The 20,712-nt window shown below is 50.4% G+C and overlaps 1 protein-coding gene across 1 annotated transcript; it reads right to left on the reverse strand.

Moving 5' to 3' along the window:
- On the reverse strand, nt 1–19,726 carry LOC105192286 (protein gooseberry-neuro). Its single transcript, XM_011156317.2, has 6 exons — nt 19,678–19,726; nt 16,802–17,115; nt 12,738–12,849; nt 1,289–1,485; nt 474–876; nt 1–285 (listed from the first exon to the last, which is right to left on the reverse strand). Exons 1-6 carry the CDS (start codon nt 19,724–19,726, stop codon nt 50–52), a joined length of 1,311 nt encoding a protein of 436 aa, XP_011154619.1. The 3' UTR covers nt 1–49.
- Between the last annotated feature and the right edge of the window lie 986 nt (nt 19,727–20,712).

Raw genomic sequence — 20,712 nt, forward strand, 5'->3', positions numbered from 1 at the left:
CTCGTGTTTCGTAACACAACTTTTGTACTTTTGTACAATAATTGATCGGCTAAAATATTCCACTCATGGTGCGAGCATAATTAAGCTGCGGATGCGAGGTGTAATCGTAGCCTTGGTCGTACCAGTCCGGTGTTGTCGCGGTATTCGAGGTACTCGAGGACGGAGTATTTTGACTCGCGTGCGAGCCGTGTTGATGAGCCGCGTGACTCGATCCATAATCGCCGCTTTGAAAATGATTAAACTGATGCCCCCAACCGAGCTGCGCTCTTGACCAATCGGTGTTACCTGAAAATAAGAATCGACGATACTTACTGAGAGCAAAAGTGCTAAAAAATACCAAGACCTCACATTCGGATACGAAAACTCCGTGCAGTCCGGTCTAGCGTCATTGAGATGCATTTGACATAAAGAGACACGAGAGCAATTCGAGGTTGCACTTCGATCGATAGACGAAGAATGTAACCGGTACCCACCGCTGTTGTGCGAGAGCGACGTGGGTGGAGTGCCGTGCGCGGCGGGTGGTTGCATCGTCGGCATTTGCGTGAGTTGCATCGTGGTCGTGTGCGCCGGAAGCGAGCCGAGATGTCCGGAGATGGTAACCGCGGATCCCTGAAGGGCGCTGCTCATCGTGGTGGGCACTTGGCCCATCTGGACGACGGTACCGGATACTTGGTGCATGCCGCTGGGTGTCTGGTGCAAGGTCGTGGGTACCTGCGCTATTCCGCCGGGCATCTGCGGCACTTGCGGTATCTGCACGAGCTCTTGGTGACTGGCCGCCGTGTATTGGCAAGTTGTCAGTGGCAGGTTACTTATCGGCGAGTGAGTTATGCTACCGGTGTGTTTGCGGAGGCGCGCCCTGCGATTACTGAACCACACCTGAAACGGTGCGCGTTTTATATCGTATATATGGCGGAGCAGCTCCGCGAGACGCGAGACGCGAGAATCGCGCAGAATCGTGAAAATCCCGATTGTTGTTGTGCTCACATCTGTCTTTCCTCGAGTTCCCTCGAGCATGCGTTGCTGTACGTGCAACACTGTCTCGAGCTTCGATGAGCTTCGGCACGCCTTCGGTATCCGACAGGAAAATTGATCTTTCGAGAATTGAGAGAATCAAGAGCAAATTAATTACACAAATCTTCCGATTTTGGATGTAGACGTGTTATAAACCTTGTCCTAGGTAGAAATGTCCCCTAATCCCCTAACCTGTTTCCCATCGATTATGAAGGAGTACCGTCGTGATGCAACCGATGCCGATATGTTACGCTAATGCCCACGCTATTAAACTCACTTGAATTCTCGCCTCGGTCAGTCCGGTCCTCTGGGCCAATTCTTCTCTCGCGTAAACGTCCGGGTATTGAGCTCGATGGAACGCAGCTTCTAGCTGCTCGAGCTGTTCGCCGGAGAAGGTGGTTCTGCTTCTGCGTTGCTTTCGCTTCAACGGTATACCCGGCTCGCTTTCCGTGTCAGAGTCATCACCGCAGCGACCTGCGGTTTAATCGCTCTTATGAACGAGACATTTTCGGCCGATCGGTGCTACTTCCCATGCCGACTTTCAACTAAGATCATACCAAGTCGAAAATCTTTCTCGCTGAATTGGAACCGAGGTGTGCGCAAGAGATATCAATCAGTGCCGATTTATCTCGTTGAATAACGCATTAGCATGAAGTATTTGTGGAATTGAATCAAGCATATAGTTCAGAATCAAGCGCGCAATTGACGGATGCCTTTTTTTTAACACGTTATGTTAACATTACAATATATTGTATTGAGTTGGTTCAATTTGGATGCAGATTTCTCGCGAGAGCTCGCGGACTTGTGACGAATCGGTGTCTTTGACGAACGAGCAGAATTTCGCTTACATCACCGATCACTGTTTTCTGGCCCGCGCGTAAACAAGATGTTGTTGTGAACTAAACAACTTGAATGACTCGGTCGGCGACGACGTGCAAAGTCGGGACGTGTTTTTCACGAACGATCGGTTCGCAAACTCGAACGATGTGTATCGATGTATCGATCTCTTCCCTGGGAAATTAATTTTCACTTCTCGCTGCACCTTTCCGTCCCTTCACACGTCTTTTTTATCTCATTAAGCTTAATGTCTATCTCTTCGGAGATTATTTCCCAGAAGATCCCGTTTGATCGCCGATCGACCGTTCGAGACTCGACGTTAAGTCCTCTCGGAAGGATCTTGCGAGTCTCTTTATATTCTCGCATTCAGCACTTGTTACCGAAAACATTTCGCCCTTCCTTCGAGCCCTTCCTCGTCATTGATATTTACTTGACCGAGAAAATGAGAAAAGCTCGTGCGTTCGTTTTTCTTCCGACAAGAGAAGAGAACTGCATGCGCATGGTAAAGGGAAGCCAAACAGTAATAGAGACCGATCGGGCTAAATATTTGCCCCTAAGTCGACTCTCTCCCTCATTGTCCCACATTTGGCTATTATCGTTCGCTCGAGCGTTCTCGCGCGGAACGCCATTGTCCCGATCGAAGTCGAGCCTCGTCGTGCTTTTTCAGCCATTCTTCCCCGACTATGCCTCTACTTCTTCAGAGGAGGCTCCGGATCTGCTCGAAAATGGAATTTAATCTCGTGCTCGGTTTTAACGTCGGTCGAACGCATCTCCGAGACGACGGCGCGCAGAGAGACGAGTACGAGTGGCTTGTTGTGACGTCCGACGATCCATCCCGGCATAACAAACGGGGATTAGCTCGCTCTTTTATTTGCCTACCTGTGCCAGCGCGCTATCGTCGATTTCGCGATGTGGAATTAAACATCGACGACAGTAATTCCGTTTTTTACGTCGACCCGGCAGTTGCTGCGGCCGATTTTTCGCTCGCGACGCGCGTTTTCACGGGCCGCTATTATGTAAGTAACGTTCGATCGAGAGGATCGAGAACTCGATCGAGGGATAGGTACCTCTCGGGAGTGTCGAGCGGGAGAAACGGTCAGACCCGCGAGCTATTACGGAATAAAACCCGGAATTTATTTAATAGGCCGAACTCCGCCAAGTGCGCGCGGTTGCGAATTCTCTTAAAGAGATCGGTTGAGTAACGCAAACAGGTCGAGTGCTCAACTTGATAGGTTCCGTTTCGATATTAGTTTGTAGAAGAACACGACGTGGAATACGATTGCAGAGTCTTTGAATGAAGCCGGAGAGAAATGGAAATGATCGCCCAGAGCGAAATCGGTCGGAAATCTTTCCAATGAACCTGCTGTTTTTTTCGCGTACAGTACAACCTGTTGGATAAATCTCTGCCCGTCGGACGACGACAGTTCTCTCTTTTCGTGCGGTTTTCACGTTTCCAGGCAGGGCCCGAAACTAACAGCGGGTTTTGTGGCTTTCGAACGAATACGAAAGTTCCCAGCGGTTGTCCTTTGAGCCCATAATACGATTGTACGACGTTACATTTGTCAAAACGTGTCTTCTGTGCGTACGGAGGCGAGTGCACCGCCTACTGTTCCCTCAAACCGAGAGAGCGCCATGTATTTAAAAGAATAGATAAAAAATGCAGCAGTTTACGCAGGTTCATTAATCTTACACGACGTTATCAATGAACAAAGGTTTCTCGCTCTATTTTTCAAACTAATTCCTTCGCACTGTACAGGTCGACCGATTGATCGCGCGCGGTGGAATCGTGGAATCAAAAAGTGGCAGAATTTACTGTTTTTATAAATAGAGAGAAAGAGAGAGAGGGAGGGAAGGAGAAAGTGAGTACTTACAAACACAAACAAAATCTACTCTGGAACGGAATTTATACAGCTAGATCATACATTTAATATCGTCCAAGTTCACTTTTTCGGACGCTGGACGCTGGATCGTTTGATCAACTACAGCGCAGCCGAAGATGAGCTCAAGATCTTGAATATATAAGATCGGCCTGTGTCTTAGATATCGATCGCAGCAACGGCGGTAGTGATCGTACCGCAGGAGACGACGGCGGAGTGCTCACTCCCGCGCACTTCACGCAGTCATTGTGCGTGTTCAGGTGTGTTGTGAAATATCGATGGGTATTTTTCGACGTTTACCATCGACTGCGCTATGCTCTGCCTCTCGCCGCCGCCTATACACAACCGCATGGTGACAGGAATTTAAACCTGGGTTCCGCCACCTTATACCGTAGATGCAACTTGTCTCCGGGCCATTCTCCCATTCTTCCGTTTGTCATACGAGAAACGCGGGCCAGCCGCCAAAGACGCCGCCAAAGAAGGTCCACCGCCGGTCCAACGGCGCGCCGGAAGAATTTCAAGTCGCCGACAAGTACGGAACTCTGCGTTTGCATGCGAGCTCTCATTATCGCGGTGACGGTGGCTCGTCGACATGTCTCATCAACGCGACGTGTTCTTTACCCTCGTGGACCCGCCTCTCGCGGGTATATTTCGCGCTTCTCCTTGGGCTTCACGTTGGAGTATCTCCTTCCGACGCGTCTGTATTCGCCGAAGACATCAATGCGACTAATTATCAATTATCGTTATTGGCTCGTTCGGCCGGTCTTTTTTCCCCGAGGAGCGGGGGTGGCATACAGAGAGTGCGGCGGCCAGGTGTGTTTCTCGCGCGGCCGCCGCCGCCGCCGCCGCGGGGACGTTCGAAAGGCAGGGCGGCGGCGGCGTTCGGCGAGTCAGCATTCCTTCGCGCGGCCTCTGACATCGGCGGTCCTCTCAGAGGGCTCTTCCCGTCTTCTTTCGATTCCCAGTATCCTCGTTCGACCCTCCTCGTCCAGCACCCACGGCCGGAAGAAAGGGAAAAAAGACTAGCCGAGAGAGCGGGAGGCAGAAAGGCGTCGGGCGTGTGCGTGCCGTACGTGCGTACATGCGTGAGCGCGTGTGCGTGTGATCGTTTAGGCGCCCATATGTTGGACTTGTAATGAGAGAACGAACGTGCTCACCGCGCCGGGACAGGGAGGCGGGCACTCGATGAAACGCTTTATAGATTATCGGCCTGGCCACGCCATTGTTTTATCGCGCGCGGTCGCCCTGTTAGCGCGTCGGCGCCTGGAAATGTCAATTATACCGAGGGAGTGTAATTAAGCCGTGCGTATCGGAACGCTCCGTGAAACTTTTCGCTCGAGATACTCTCCTCTTCCCCTCGGAGAGGAACAGAACAGAGAGAGAGAGAGAGAGAGAGAGAGAGAGAGAGAGAGTGTATGAGTGAGAGTAAGAGAGAGTGAGATCCCGCGGTTCTCGTTCAAGCTCTGGCTTATTCCTGTGCCCTCTTGCGCGACTGATTCGCTGTGACTATCGAGTTTCTCACGAACACGAAGATCCGATTCGGTGGATTTCTTCTTCTCCTCCTTTTCCTTTTCCTCCTCCTCCTCCTCCTCCTCTTTTCTCCTGTCACAAGAGTACGAAGTCGCCTCTGACGAAGTAATCCCGCGTACTTAGCGTGATATCTTGATACATTTCTTAATTTCGTTTTCTTCCTTTTGACTCGTTTTTCCATCGTGAACACTTTGGTTCACTTTACTAAAGAGAGAGAGAGAGAGAGAGAGAGGGAGAGAGAGAGAGAGAGAGAGAGAGAGAGAGAGAGAGAGAGAGAGAGAGAGAGAGAGAGAGAGAGAGAGGGAGAGAGGGAGAGAGAGAGAGAGGGAGAGAGAGAGAGAGGGAGAGAGAGAGAGAGAGAGAGAGAGACAGAGAGAGGAGCAACCCGATGTTGCCTGTTAGTTGATATTAGTATAATGAAATCATCTTCTCTTCCGCTTGATCGCGGCTCTCGATTCCTCGTTCGTATTCATGTTCATGGTGACCCTGGCACGGCTCCGACGGAAGCCGTCGTCACATCGACAAACGACAAATGTTGTAGCGGTGAGTTATTCGCTTCACTTCCAAGTGATCTTGTCGTCGGGACGTGCACGAGCGTATGTGCGCGCGCGCGCGCGCGCCTCGAGGCCTCGAGGTTGTGCCTCGTTGATAGGCACAATCAATATCGGCCTCTCGACGATGAAAAGCGGTCGATCGGGCTCTGAATAGATCGCGTGAAAAGACGCGTGTAATCAATTACAGTGGGGGAGGGAGGGAGAGAAGGGGTGGCCCCGCGGTGTCGAGAGCAAATATCTCATTCGTAGCAACGTCATCCAGAAATGTGCCGGTCAGCATCCCCGCTGAGTGCGTTCGTACGCGCGCGTACACGCGTCCTGTCGCCTTCGTCGTCGGCCATATACGCGGCTCTCCGTAATGTCGTTTCATATATACAATGTACGATTAACACATTGGTCGCCGAGGGGTCATCGTAAAATCGATAAAATTTACTCGGGCCGTTGCGATCGAGGTGTATCGAGGATTTCCCTTTTTTTGTTTCTTTTTTTTCGAGCCGAGTCTCTTGACTCCTCAGACGTTTCGGAAAGTCACACACGTCTCACGATACAACCGATTGCGGGTAATTCCCGAGCGTCGTGAGTTTACTTCCTCAATCACCATCGATCACCATCGTTCAATCCTCTAATCCTCCCTCCATCTTCCGATCCGATCGAAATGAAAGCGACTCTACCAAAGTCGTACTACCAAAGTCTGGTGTTCAATGGGAGAGGCGGTATTCCTCGCGAGAGCATATTCGGAGGCACAATACACATACGATATCCTTCCGGGCCGGGGTGGAGCCCTGTCTCCTCGCCTGCGAGTGAGAATCGCGCGCGACAGTTGCCGGTCGCGATACAACATCCGTTGTCGCATGTGGATCGTCGCTTTCCTGCTCGTCCCTTTTACTTTCCGCGTGTCGAATCGCTCGCTGAATGGTGGAAAAGATGCCGCACCTTCGTAGGTTATAAATCTAGCCGGGTTCTCTCTCGGTCCAACCTTCCCACTCCGCCGCTCATGGGGGTCCTCCAGTGTGCCTCTGTGTGAGGTCCCCCTAAATGGTAACAAATGTCCTCAAACCGCCAACAATGAGCCTCGAAGCGGTTGACATCCGAGAGCACGGTCTGTCTTCCTGTCAACGCCCATGTATGCGTGCGCGTAGTACGCAAGGAACGAGAGAGGGATGAGAGACCGGTAGTCCAGGGGTTGCCGCTCGATCTCGACGACAACTTGTGCCGGTACATCGAGAGATCGACGGCTAACCGCTACAATTAGGCCGTCTTAGGTACTCCCCAGACACGATCTCGACCGCGTCGTTGGTGGTCCGTGTAAGAAGTTATACGATGACGCTGCAGGCTTTTCTCTCATTTGCCAGACTCCCGACCTCATCCTCGCAAACAATCGCTCGTCTCGATTATGAGTTTCACAATTATTACGTATTCAATAAGTTTCGCATGGTATTCTCTCGCTCAGGCCTCTTTCGCGCAACGTTCTTCGCGCGTTTTACCGTTAGATGTGTGTCAAATGTTTTTATCATGCCTCTTCTTACGACATGTAAATGGATGGTTCTTTTCCGCAATCCTGCCCATCAGAACTTTTTCGTCTCTTGCCCGTTGTTTCGAGTGAATGGATACTTTCGACACGTTCTCCGATTCGATCGTTAAATTTGAAATAATGATTTTTGCAATTGGATATATATATATATATTAAGGTAAAAAATGTTGACAGTTAGACAGTGCTTTTTTTACGATCGCAGAAATGGAAATGGTTGCTTTTCTTTCTATTTTTCACAAGTCTCGAGTGAACATTGACAGCGTCATGGTCAATTTCGACCTGTCCATTGATCTGACCGCTAGAATCGAAATACTTAATGCTTCCAGATGAAACGAGAATCCGCCCATCAGTCCCGTGTTGCATTGCTGGTGGTCTCTCGGGAGAAGACGAATGTGCCACGGCTTCTCGTTTCGTATTGATAGCTTTGTAGAAATTTGACGACGGTTGCATTCTTTGGGAATGCTACTTCGTATCTCGCATACCTCGTGCACTTCACTTCTCGCCGCAATCGCGTGCAATTACTCGCTTGCAATCACGTGATCGATGATCGTGTTAAGAGAGCAAAGTCGAAGGAAGACGTCGCGCTTACGTACAATTCGCGAGCCTGTTTCAGAAGCACTGGAATTCATTTCTCACGTCGCGATAGAGCAAGCCGAAGGATGCCGAAGGAACTGGATGCCATTCGAAGTGACATCAAATGCGACACAGCTTCAACGCTGTTAATGGCGCGCGCGTATACGTAAATCGCATTTATTTTCCACGAATATTCGCACGAACAATTCCTGGACGAGATTTAATCTTCTATAACCCAATTTTTTCGTGAATATAAAAGAAATTGTGAAAAAATGTGATATAAAACCAGCAAATGTTGACCTCCAGATATAAACATTAATTAACAATTAATCTACAATTTTCAAAAATTTTATTCTAAGAAAAGAACGGTTTGTAACTTTGGATTACAAAATGAGATACAACATTTGTATACGCGTATATAACTTAAGTTAAGAACATCGATGTATCAGTACGTGATTTCAAAGTTATACAGCGTTATTGAGAGTTAACAATCCGAATTATCCGAAATAATTATCACCCAATTCCTCGAGTCCGGCGCGGATTATCCGGATAATCCGGATCTCGATGTTAAACGTTCACGCGCATGAATTTTTGTCCGCGTGCACCTTCGCACATTTGCGCTTTTCCACGCACACTCGCTTTCGTACGCGCGACGAGACACTATACGGTATCTTTCTCGGTATACAATCCAGAGTAAAGCTGTGTCTGCAAAGACACACGTCGTGCGATACGGCTACGTATCGCTCTCGGAGGATTATACGTTCGCGCATGACAAGGATCGCCTTCGCGGCTTCTCGCGGCTTGCAACTCGATTCGTACAGCGCATTAGATACACGCTTTGATATCAACCCCGACAGCCCCCCTTCCCGTGCCTTTGGTCGCGCGTCCTTTTTCTCGTCCGTGCAATCACCCGACTTCTTTCGCATTTTTCATCGCGTTGATACGTCGACTCTCCCGACCGCGATCTTGCGCGACATCTCCGGAGATAAGGATTACAAACTGGTTACGGGGAGCAACAGTGTAATACGTGCGATATAACGCCGATAGAATGAGGAAGCTATAAATAATTTAAAGAAATGATGATTTTTTATTCTTGTGGAGGAAAACCTTCCTCGAGGAAACTTTCGCGAGTTGCGACCCTCGGCTGTGCGAAATGGATCTCCCAACGCGTTGCTTCGGCCGACACTTTACCGAAATAATCGATTTCCCATTCCGACACGCGGTAAAGCGAAATAGCTCATTTCCGCTGTGCGCAAATGAGCGTTTTTAGCGTATCGAGAATGCCATTTCGGGACTATCGCAGCCGCGAGAGATGGTTGACTCTATCGCGCGTACAGCTCGATAATAACGCACTGAGAAACTCGCGACGGCCGAACAATGGTGGACGTCGGTCGGCGATGCAATCTGCAAATTTGATTGCGAATCATGCAAGCGAATCGGCAGCGCGCAAGAAAAGGGATGATCGTGCGGTGTGTCGAGCTGTGCTTAAATATTAAAAACAGTATCCCGAGAGCGTCGGCGGCGATGCATTCCCGATGAGAACGATCGTCGATCGTCGATACAATCAATAAACCTGATTGTGAATCACTTAGCGGCGTTGTTCATCGCGCGGATATTCTCTCCCTCTCTCTCTCTCTCTCTCTCTCTCCCTCTCTCTCTCTATCTCTCTCTCTCTCTCTCTCTCTCTCTCTTTCGGTCCGATCGTGTCGGAAAGACGATCTGAGAGATATGGTGCGAGAAGGAAGAGAGAAAGAAAGAAAGAGAGAGAGAGAGAGGGAGAGAGAGAGAGAGAGAAAGAGAGAAAGATAGAGAGAGAGAGAGAGAGAGAATGATCAGGACGAATATACATATTATACACATGTGGTGGTGCAGCGAGGGGGCAGAGGTGGGGCGGCGTGGGGTGGGCAGGACCCATTAGGCTAATCCCTCGTCGGCGGCCGAAGCCAAAGGAACGGAATAAGAAGGAATAAGAAAGCCACAGGCTACGTGTCATTCCCGCTCGCCTGCCGACACCTATACCCAACCGACACCTCCACCATAGTACGAGTATATCCGTCCAGAGGTGCTCCCTATCACGATTGCCTTCGCTTCCTATTGCGCGCGCGCGAGTACGGACTTATTCGTCCGTAAGTTATTCAACCGCACGCGGCGCCGACCGCGAACAGCAACTCCGTTATCCGCTGGCGGAAAGCGAGACGCGGTAAATCGGATTCGCACACGGCGCGGCGGGTACGCCGTCGCCTCGCGTCGTCGCGAACACCCTTCGATCGGCCACCGGATTTTGAGCCCTCGGCGATCGCCCTTTTAGCGAAATCGGAACGGAGCGTGTCGTTTGATGTTTCATAAATTTTCACTCCAGTCAGGATTAACAGCGTGATAAAGGTAACTAGTTAATAATCATTAGGCGCGTCTGATGGAAAGAGAGAGAGAGGGAGAGAGGGAGAGAGAGAGAGAGAGAGAGAGAGAGAGAGAGAGAGAGAGAGAGAGAGAAAGAGAGAGGGAGAGAAAGGGAGAGAGAGGAGGAGGAGGAGAAAGAAAGGGATACGTTGGCGTTTCACAGCTTAATGCACCTCTAAATAAATCTAATGAGTTTTTAGTTAATGAGCTTTCACAGGGGGGGGAATTATCTCTTCTCCATGAGCGACACTAGCGATATTTTAATAGCAACTTACGTGTTTTTTTTTCTCGCCCGTTGGATTGTAATGGCAGGAAGTCGTAAAGCCCCGTACGTTTCGGCGTTTATATTTATTTCTATGGCGCGGCGGCGTGCGCGGAGGAGAGAGGACGCCTCTTTGTCTCGAAATTCGCGACGCAAGCGACGCGCCGCAGCAACGCGTACAAATTACATTGCCGATGCTTTAATTCGGCCGATCGGCATTAATCAATTTTACTGGCCGCGAAAGCAGTTAATGACGAATAAACGGCAGTGCGAATGAGATCGAATGTCTACCCGCTCGTTAAATAATTATTCATTTTTGCGCGAGCCCGCGCGCAAGGACGTCGGTGAGCCGCGCGCGACGACGAGATTTCTATCGTCGCAATTTTCGGAAAAAATTGTATGTATCGTACGAAGCGCGTGCGGCAATTACATATCACGAATTCTGCATAATTAACCGTGCCGAACGCGATATGCATCTGTAATTGACGGTTTCGTCGTCGTCGCGAGCCCGATGCGCACAACGTGTCCTCGGAGGCGCCTTCTTATCGGCAAAATTTGCGCCTGTCCCGAGGCGGCTTAATCACCGTTTTTTGAAATTTATCGAATGCTTCTGGTAATTTACGACCGCCCAATTTCTTTCCTTCTTCGTCCCTTCTTTTTATTGCCGTCTCCCTCGTTTGCCATACTCCAGTCGCCAAGTACCCGGCGCATTTCCATCGGAACTCGCGTCTCGATTGTTCGCTGAACGTTCGCGGCCAAATGTAACGCGCGACGTGCGTTCGATCGTAAAAGCGGTCGGCTCGATTAGATTAATTAGACGATCGTTCGAGAGACGGCGGGACCGCAACTGAGCACCACTGTCGACGTGTGGCAGGCGGCCCGTTTGATCTCCGCGGGACCCTCGCGGGGCCCTTGGGCCTTGAGGCCCGCTCTTGCCTCTTGGCCCTCGACTTCTTTCCTCACATTCTCGACGATCCACGATCGAAGGATCTTTTCTCGACCCCGGCAGCATCCTCGCCGGTCTGACTTTTTAAGACTTTGGGACACCTGTACCGCTAATTCCTCCGTGTCTACCTGTATCAATCACGAAAACAGATTCTCGCTTCGCGCTCGTAACGACTGGCTTGACGTCGTGCGCGTCCACGAATAAAGCCCGGCTTGGGAATCGAGTTATTTCGTCAAAGAGACGGCCGGGAATCCAGATCGGATCAATGGCAGATACTCGTAATCGGAATCGCGCGGCTCGAAAAGAAGAACGTGATTTACGTGATCCCTCGTATAATTAGTCCTCCGTGTCGTCGGGACAACATAATTCATTGGATGCAGAAATGAATGTTAATCGGTAGTCGGTGAACGAGCAAAATCCTGCCACAGTCGCGAAGCTATTCAATTCCATTGATGAGAATTATCGAGCGATGAAATTATGGTTGAAGCAGATTATACATACATAACGCGGATTAACGAATATGAAGTTGCGGCTAGAACGAAACGCGACGTTCGATTAGAAAGCAGTTCGAATCCTCCTCGTTTCAATGTCGCGCGCGAAGCGCGCAGCCGTCTCGGAAGTCTCGAAAGGAGGAAGACGACGTGCGACGAAGGGCGAAGGAAGGGGGGTAATATACGCACCCCGTAAGATATTGACACTTCTGTAATCCGTTTGTCGGACGTGTGGGCAAGCTGGCTAATCCCGCTCACGCCCACCGGAGATTAAATCCCGCCGGCTGCTCCGGTCCCGACTCATTCGGCCTAACTCGGCCTAACCGCGAAGGCGAACGGAGGCGCTTAAGGCCCTCGTATACACGCCCGCGTACGTCAAACTCGGTCTATAGGCCCGGGGGAGGTTAAAAGCTCTTGATGCCCTTCGAGACGATGGGGATCTCGCGACTTTTTCTTCCTCGCCTCTCCTGCGTTCCATATTTCTCGCGCGCGATATCGCGCGCCGGCCGAAGCGCGGCGATGTACTTTGCTATCGGGCCCCGTGCGCACTTCTTTTTCACCGCTGACAGCCTAAAAGGGGTAATTAACCCTTGGACTGTCCGATGAGTTTCTCGCGCGGCTTTCTTCTCGCGCGGGTTCGTAGGTTCGCTTCGCTCCGGCGGACGGCCGGAGATAGCACGTTAACGCAAAATGCCGAGGAAATACGTTAGGGAAAAATGGGAACTTACCGCCGCCTAGGATGCCGTCGATGGTGTAATCCTTCTTGCCGTCATCCCCTGGCCGGCCACCCCGTAGAAGTCTACTGATGGAACTGACGCTTGGCGGATCCGTGAAACCTTCCTGCGTGCGAACGGGCCTCGTTAAAACGATCGACTATATTGTCGCGCTGTTTTAAACGTTGGGAGCTCAAATGGAATTTCTCAAGTGGAGATCGCTAAGTTTCACGTGAAGTCTCGTACCAGTCTCGTATCCAGCCGCCGATCGAGAGCTTCACCTCTTCGTTCTTAGAAACGGCGAATGCGAATTGATCGATCGTAGAGTTACGTGCACACCGTCGACCCGCGTCTGGCATTTGTAACTGCAGGCTACTGCACTACAATTTGGCGCGATTATTTTCCCGTCGGCATACACATTTGCGCCGTTGAGATTCAGTATTATTACACTTTGTGCCGGGCACCGTTACGCGCTCGCGCGCGCGCCTTCACCACGATAGAATACCTTCGCGAAATCAGGCTGCCCGGCGCGGGCGTTTCGCGTAGACGAAGAGCGTAGATAACCGTGCCAATCGACCGGCCAATCTTACCGCGGCGAAGTGACGCGAATCATCGCGTCGTCGGGTTTTAGCGCGCGATTATTGCACATGAGGATTCGAGCCTTCGTCAATTGAATCGGCTGATTAACGAAACGGAATGGAATTTGTTTAGTTGTGTCTTCACGTATCAAAAGTGGCCATCACTTTCCATTTCAACCTGTTGGATCGTTTAGTGAATTTTCTTTCATTTTTTTTTTCTTTTTCTTGAAAGTGCAAGTACATCCTCGGATGGACGTTGATGCGTTTGACTTTTCGCCATCGAAAACTTGGATATATTTGTAAAAGTACAAATTCTTAAGTTACGACCATCGCAAAGGGTCAACACGCTCGTACTTGTGCGCTCGTACTTGTGCGCATCTTTTTCGTTTAAGCCATCGTAAGCCGTCTTTGTCCACAAAATTACGCGTTTTCCAAGCGTCAGTGGAAAGAAAATCAGTTACGAAATATAAGAGCCGAATTATTGTTTGATCGTCGAGGCATTTGTCTCTGTTAAGACGCAGAGATAATTTTACACGTCTCGGAAAAGTACGAGAGCTCGATGAATGGATGAATAGCCGCGCGATCATTAGCCAGTTTTTAATTACCCAGCGTCCCAGGTTAAGGAGAGGATTCACGTTTCAGTAAACAATGATCGTGCGATCCGTTATCCTGATTCCTCCTTAATTGCGGTAGGTTCGCGTTCTTGTAATGTGCTCCGGTGTGACCGTTACGGAAGAGGAAAGAATCATAGCGGGTTATACACGAAGGATCCACCGAGCTTTATGCTCTTGTATCTTTCATATAAAAAGATTGTTATTACATGCGAAGAAAATCTCGCGTCCATCGCCGCACCTTCTCGCCAATCCGCGAAAATCTCCGCATATACGCACGCACGCACATACAGATATCGATCGGCGTTATCGGCGGTGCGATCGAGTGCGTGCCGAACGGGCGATTCGCTAAAGAGAACGAGATAAATAAAGAAAGTGCGAGAGGTAAGATCGAGTGAGCATTATCCTGCGAGCCAAGGTGAAAGAACTGCCTTTTGCCTTTGCCGAAGATTTAAAAGGAGGAAGAGCAGGAAGAAGCGCGAAAAAGAGGCAGGGGTGAAGGAGAAAGAAAACAGGGGGAGGGGGGAGGGGGAGAGAGAGAGAGAGAGAGAGAGAGAGAGAGAGAGAGAGAGAGAGAGAGAGAGAGAGAGAGAGAGAGAGCGGGAGAACGCGAGAGAGGAAGGGTGGGAAGGGGAAAGAGATAGGAGATGGAGGAATAAAAAGGAAAAAGAAAAGGGGGTCGTCGGTGTCGATCGCTATCTCCCGGATCGCCGATCTCAGAAACAATAACGATCCTTCTGTCGGTGGTGGCCGAGACGTCGGGTCCGGGGCGATGACAGGAAGAGAAAGACGGGACGAGGTCCGACGAGGCAGCCGAGCCCCGGGAGCGACGAAGAGAGAGGCGCCCTGGGGGCCTCAGGCCCAGGAACGCCTCCTTCCAACATTAAATGCCGTATTAATGCCGGGCACGACCGGCCTGCCTCCACAACTGCAGCGGCGTACGTGTTCTCGAAACCATTTTTCGTCCTTCCTTCTCCGCTCTCCCTCGAATTCGCCGTCGTCGTCTCTTGGTCTCTTGGTCGCCGAACGGTGCTTCTTTCGGTGCTCGCAAGCGACTCGCGATACTTTCCTCGCTTCTCTTTCGTTCATTTTTCTTCTCTCTCTCTCTCTCTCTCTCTCTCTCTCTCTCTCTCTCTTCTGCACTCTTCTTCGTCCGATTTCTTCCCCTATCGTATCCCCCTTCCCACCCTTCCCTCGCGCGGTTCCCATTCATTCGTGGCCACCACCCTTCATCTCTTTCGCGATATTTTTACCACAGCGGTTTATTTACTTCCTTCTTCAGCATTCATATGTCTCGTGCGTTTTTCTTGTTTTTCCTTTCCACGCACTTCGGCGTTCCCGCCGATCGATACATTTTCTCCTTATTGTCGCTCTCGCGGCCGATGCGTACGTTGTTTCTCTCGGACACGATTTATCTCTCTATCGAAGAGATCGCCCTCGGCAAGGGAGGCGTTCCAGCATCCAAGGAGGGCAAACCCCGCTCTTCCCCTCCTCGTCGGAATTTCGCACGGTTTCGGTTTGAGAACCGCCGTCGATCTTATCGCGGAGACACGTACAGATACTCGAGGCTCTGAGATCCGATACTTGACTTTTGTTGCTTCGAGAGAGAAAGAGAGAAAGAGAGCGCGAGAGGAGTGCTACCGCGTCGGCGATCAGCGAGATCACAAATAAAAACAGGCCATACTCGGACGTGGGTTAGGATTTACGCCGATTGAGATAGGAGGGAGCCCGCAAGCTGCGTTAAATATCCGATTTAAATTACCGGACGATCCACCGGCGATTTGTCGACGTTCTCTTCAGTTTCTGTTCTCGCGTTTGAATGTTCGTTTCGCGGTGTGTAATTGAAAGAATTTTCTGGACACGAGAGATAGAGAGAGAGAGAGAGAGAGAGAGAGAGAGAGAGAGAGAGAGAGAGAGAGAGAGAGAGAGATGTTATGCGTCTGATTTGATTCACCGATAACCCCTGATGACATCGCATATATACACGCAGTGTCTTTTATTCCGATATTTTTCTTAGAACCTCAATATTCACCAACGCCTACGCAACATCATGTGCGCGATACTAACTCGTAATTAAATATATTCTCAAAGTAGGCTCAGCTTGGAACATAGCCTGGGTAATTAACCCTCTCTCTGCTTATGGTAATACCTTCTTCGCATACTACGACGGCACTTTTATCGGGAAGAGGCATCGGTCGATACGTCAGAAGGAGGGGGGGAGCACACGCGGAAGAGATTGTTCACGGAAAAGTCCATTTGCATACTCGAAAATCGAGACGCGGAGGTGTTACGCCAATGAGGCGTGGGTGTAGACGGCGGTCAGTAACGTATTAAAGGACACGCGAGTTGCCTCGGGGCGCTCACGTACCCCGCTCGCCTCGTGCATGCCTCGTGCACAAGATTAAAAAGCCCCATTGAGTATGATCCTCGAGAGAGATAGAGACACACGAGTAACCGCGTAGAAACGTCCAGCTTCGATCGAGAGGTCGAGCGATGGCTCGCGGAATTTTTGCGGCTAGAAAAATGCTCCGCGTGATCGGAATAACGAGCAACGAATCGCGTCTGGAAAATGCAGCTCGATGATATCTTCGTCTTATACCTGCTTTGCGCAGCTCTTCGTCTCCTTCCTGCTGCCCGCTTAATTTTTACGTTTATTTACGACCTTTGGGTACCTTCGATCGCTTCCCAGATTTTTCTCAATTTATTAAAAGAGGTGCCACTTTTTTGTCTTAATGTCTATGTCCTTTCACGATTATTACGAGCATTAATGCTTCTCATTCGGTTCCCGGTTGTTTTATCAGTCGAGAGATTTTACGTTGTTCCTTATTTCCTCATCTTTATACATTCGAGTAATAAAAATTATGACGGACGATATCTGATGCGCACTCACCTTCATAAGCTTGTCTCTGATCTCCCAAGAAAATATTCCCGGATTGTCTCGTTTCAACTCCTCGATTCTCGCCTCGACTTCCGGTGTGGCCACTCGAGGCTTGCTACCGCCTATCACGCCTGGTCGGATCGACCCAGTCTCCTGATATCGATTCAGGATTTTCGAAACGCAGCCGTGAGAAACGCGGAGCTGCCTGGAGATCACGCACGGCCGCACTCCTGCGGCGGCCATTTCTACGATTTTCAGGCGAATATGATTAGGGAGAGGCCGTCCGTTGATAAAGACCCCACCTAGCTGATTCATTCGCCCTTGTCCTGCAAGAAATGACCCAAGTGTCGATAAAATGCGACGATCGTGCGGAGCGAGTGTCAAACAGAAGCGATTCGATCCTTTAGTCCGACTTAACGTCGCAACTCAATTGTTAACTTTCACAATTTCTCTACAGAATAATTATTAGAGTAGCGTAATTATTAACACCGTCTATGTCAAACGGCAGTAAAAAAATCTCACAATAAAGAAAGCTTGTCTCCTTCCGACGTGGAAGTAGGAGAAATAAACGCGCCTTGCCGATCGTTGCAAAGACACGAGCGATGACACGGGGTGAACGCGGGGCGGGGGGAAAGGGGAAGCAGGAAAAACGAGTTCGGGGGAAGATCCGTAGACCACCGAGAGGTCGTGGTGATTAGGCTTGAAATTAACGCTGGAATCGGACTGGGGGTACGCAAACATGAAATCAGATAAGAGAACGGCGTGCGCTCTCACGAAGAGGATACCAAAAACGCGGTTAACAGCCGTAAAATTGCGCAAGTTATACGCGCGAGGAGGCGTGCACGAGCCGTTTCCAACACTAACGAGTATAAAGTCGGATCGTTAGTCGAATTAGCCACCCTTCCGTACGTGACATTAGCTCCCGTATCATCAGACCCCGGGTAAGTGCATGCGATGCCGCACGCGTAATTACTATGTTTACGCATTACGGATGCTCCGAGTACATACAACGGAGATGGATAATTATAATAATCGCCTGGTCGTGCGCGCGCGCGCGCGGACGCGGACGCGGATGCAGGCGCGGGTGCGCGCGGAACAGCGGAAATCTTATTGTCGGGAAATGATCGTCGTGTAATTTTCGATCGGCCGGTATCTTGTTCGCGGCCTGGCTAGTTTTTGGCCACGCGCGCGTATTAACGACGATAATCGTCGCTTTCGTCACGCCGATGCCCGAGCCGGCCCGTTTGGTGGGACACGCGTTGTTTCGCTCGGGACGCGCACCAGCCGTGCGTTCTCCGTTGCGTGCCGCGCACTAAATTACCATGTTTGTTGTAATTGTGATTTTTACGTTGGCCTCTCGCCAACGAAGGGACGTGCTTATTTTCCTGGACGATTGAGAATGGAAGATGGATAAGAGTGCTCGGTAAATTTCGGAATTGCGGAAGATCGGGTCACGTTGGCCCGAGGGTCAAGTTTCGGCCCAAACGCGTTTCGTTCGTGTATTTATTGTGAGAGAAACAAAGTGGAGGAGATCGCGAAATGTTCCTCCGAGAACGAGAAGAAGAGAAATCTGTGCTTCGTAGAGGAACGGCTCTACGCGAATCTTTTTTCATTATTTCTCGCGCGTAATAAATGTATATTTGAATTATTATCACGAACGAAACGCGTATGGCCAGTATGATTATCTTGAGTCAACAGCCGAATTTTGTGATTCACTTTTTTCCAAGATTTTTCTACTATAATTTGTAGACCTATTGATGCTGATATCCTTCTGTCTGTCTGTCGAATCATAAGCGATTGGCGCAAAAATTTTCAACTGTAGCGAGAGCGACGGTCATCAGACTATCATTATTTTTCTCTTATCGAATTATCCGTTAATTAACCGATGGAATATATACACGTGCATCGTTCGCACAATACAAGCTACGTTACCGCCAATATTCCCCACGATGGATCTAAGTAAAAATGACGCCACGCCTGGTAATAAATATCCGTGTCCAATGCAGAGCGCGATAATATCGAATGTAGATTTGTCTTACTCAATTTCGAAGCGTGCTTCGTGCTTAAAGATGGATATCAATTAAAACGCGGCGAAGGGGAATGTTTAATATGTGCCGCGGCGAACCGGCGAACGCGCGTTACCATGTAATTTACGACGGAGTCGCGCGTGTTCGCGCGCTTTGGACAGGATTGATTTATCAAAATCGCGCGACGGTGTAACCGATCGAATGTGTGTTAATGACGATCGTGATTGAATTTAATTATCGTCTTAATAACAGAGCGCGGACGTGAGACGATTAAGCGCGGCCGCATTGTTACCGGCGCGGCGTTGCGTAAATTATTTTACCGCGGTAATGGGATTTTCAAGTGCGACGACTAATGTTGTCAGCCGTAATTCGACACAAATGCCACCCTTTCGCACGCGCTGTTATTACCGCACTCGTACGCGCGTCGTGCAGGACGCACTCAGGCTCAGATAGCATCTGAGAGAATCGCAATTAAGAAATGCAAATCGCGAAACTATCCCCGTTAGAGCGTTGCGTTACAATCATCGCCCGCGAACTCGCGCTCGGACAACTCGAGATTGTAATTTCGCCGTTTGTCGCAACGGCATAATTAATTGATTTGAAAGACCCGATAATCTACGCGGCGACATTTCACAACTTTTACCTGCTCGATACGCGTGCCTTTTTTCTCTTGCTCCTTGAGACAATCCCCCTTCGAATAATACAACCGCAGTGACGTAATCACTTCGTACGGGTGATCAAGCGCGGAGGGGAGGGGGGAGAGCATTAGACAGTGTGATCGCGTCGAGCTCTCGCTCTGATCATCATGTGCGCTCGCGATTCGGAAACTCGATTCGACCGATCGCTGGCTCGAGGACTAACCTTGGAACGGATATCCACTAAAAATGGGCCTTATCCCGCTGACATCCATCCTGACCGCGATCCTCACTGTGCGTTATCCGATTGACACGATCGGCTACTTTGACACACACTGATCGGTAACTGCCACTCGTGCGCTTCACGGTCACTTATCTCAGAATAGAACCCTCGTTTAGCATCCAGATCGCGAGGGATGGAAGTGACCGCACACTTGGGTTCCACGTGGACGTATACGAGTGACTATGGTCCGCGTGAGAAAAGAAAAGACGGAAAAAGGTGAGAAAGAATGAACAGGCGGAGCGAACGGAAGGTCACACGGAAGACAAAAAGGCCCTAAAACGCGCGAGGCTTGGTTCCGTCGGGGGGTCCGTCGATAAAGCACGCGTCGGCGTCCGAATCACGTTGGCGCGCGGGGCACGACGACGGTGGCCGATGACGGGGGCGACGTCGTTCTCGGACACGTTCCTGACCGAGAAACAAGAAAACGAATCGGTGAATCGCACGCGTTGCTTTCGTTGCGAGGGGTACTGAGGCAATAACGTGTCAGCTGGGGTACCGGCTATCTCGTGTCTCTCCCTCGAGAGAGAACATCGAGGGGGGCTCGCGAGCCGGGCTGGCGGGACGAAGGGTGGAGAGAGATGGTCTTTCGCTGGGTCTCTCTGGGACTCATGGTATTAACGGGGGCCCACTGTTGGCTACGCCCTGCCACGTGGTTGGCAAAGGAATACCGTACAATGGGCGGCTCTGGCCACAGGGCCGCCCACGGTACGTGTCTCTTCGTATATCGTCGACGAGAGGATATCGTGTGTATTACCGCTACCGACACGTGTACGCCAGCAGAGAGACGACGATAGTGCGAAGCGGCCGAAGCGATCGCTGCTCGCTGTGTCAATTTCATCTGGGACGCGCCAACTCTGCGACGAGCTGCGTCGTCTCTCTCGTGATGACCCTCGCGTACCCCTTTAGAGGGATGAATCCGCACGATTCGGCGGCGGCTAGACGCGTTGGACGGACCACGCTGGAGGATCCACCGCTGGG

Source organism: Harpegnathos saltator, unplaced genomic scaffold, assembly GCF_003227715.2.
Source record: "Harpegnathos saltator strain DR-91 unplaced genomic scaffold, Hsal_v8.6 scaffold485, whole genome shotgun sequence".
Classification (NCBI taxonomy): Eukaryota; Metazoa; Arthropoda; class Insecta; order Hymenoptera; family Formicidae; genus Harpegnathos; species Harpegnathos saltator.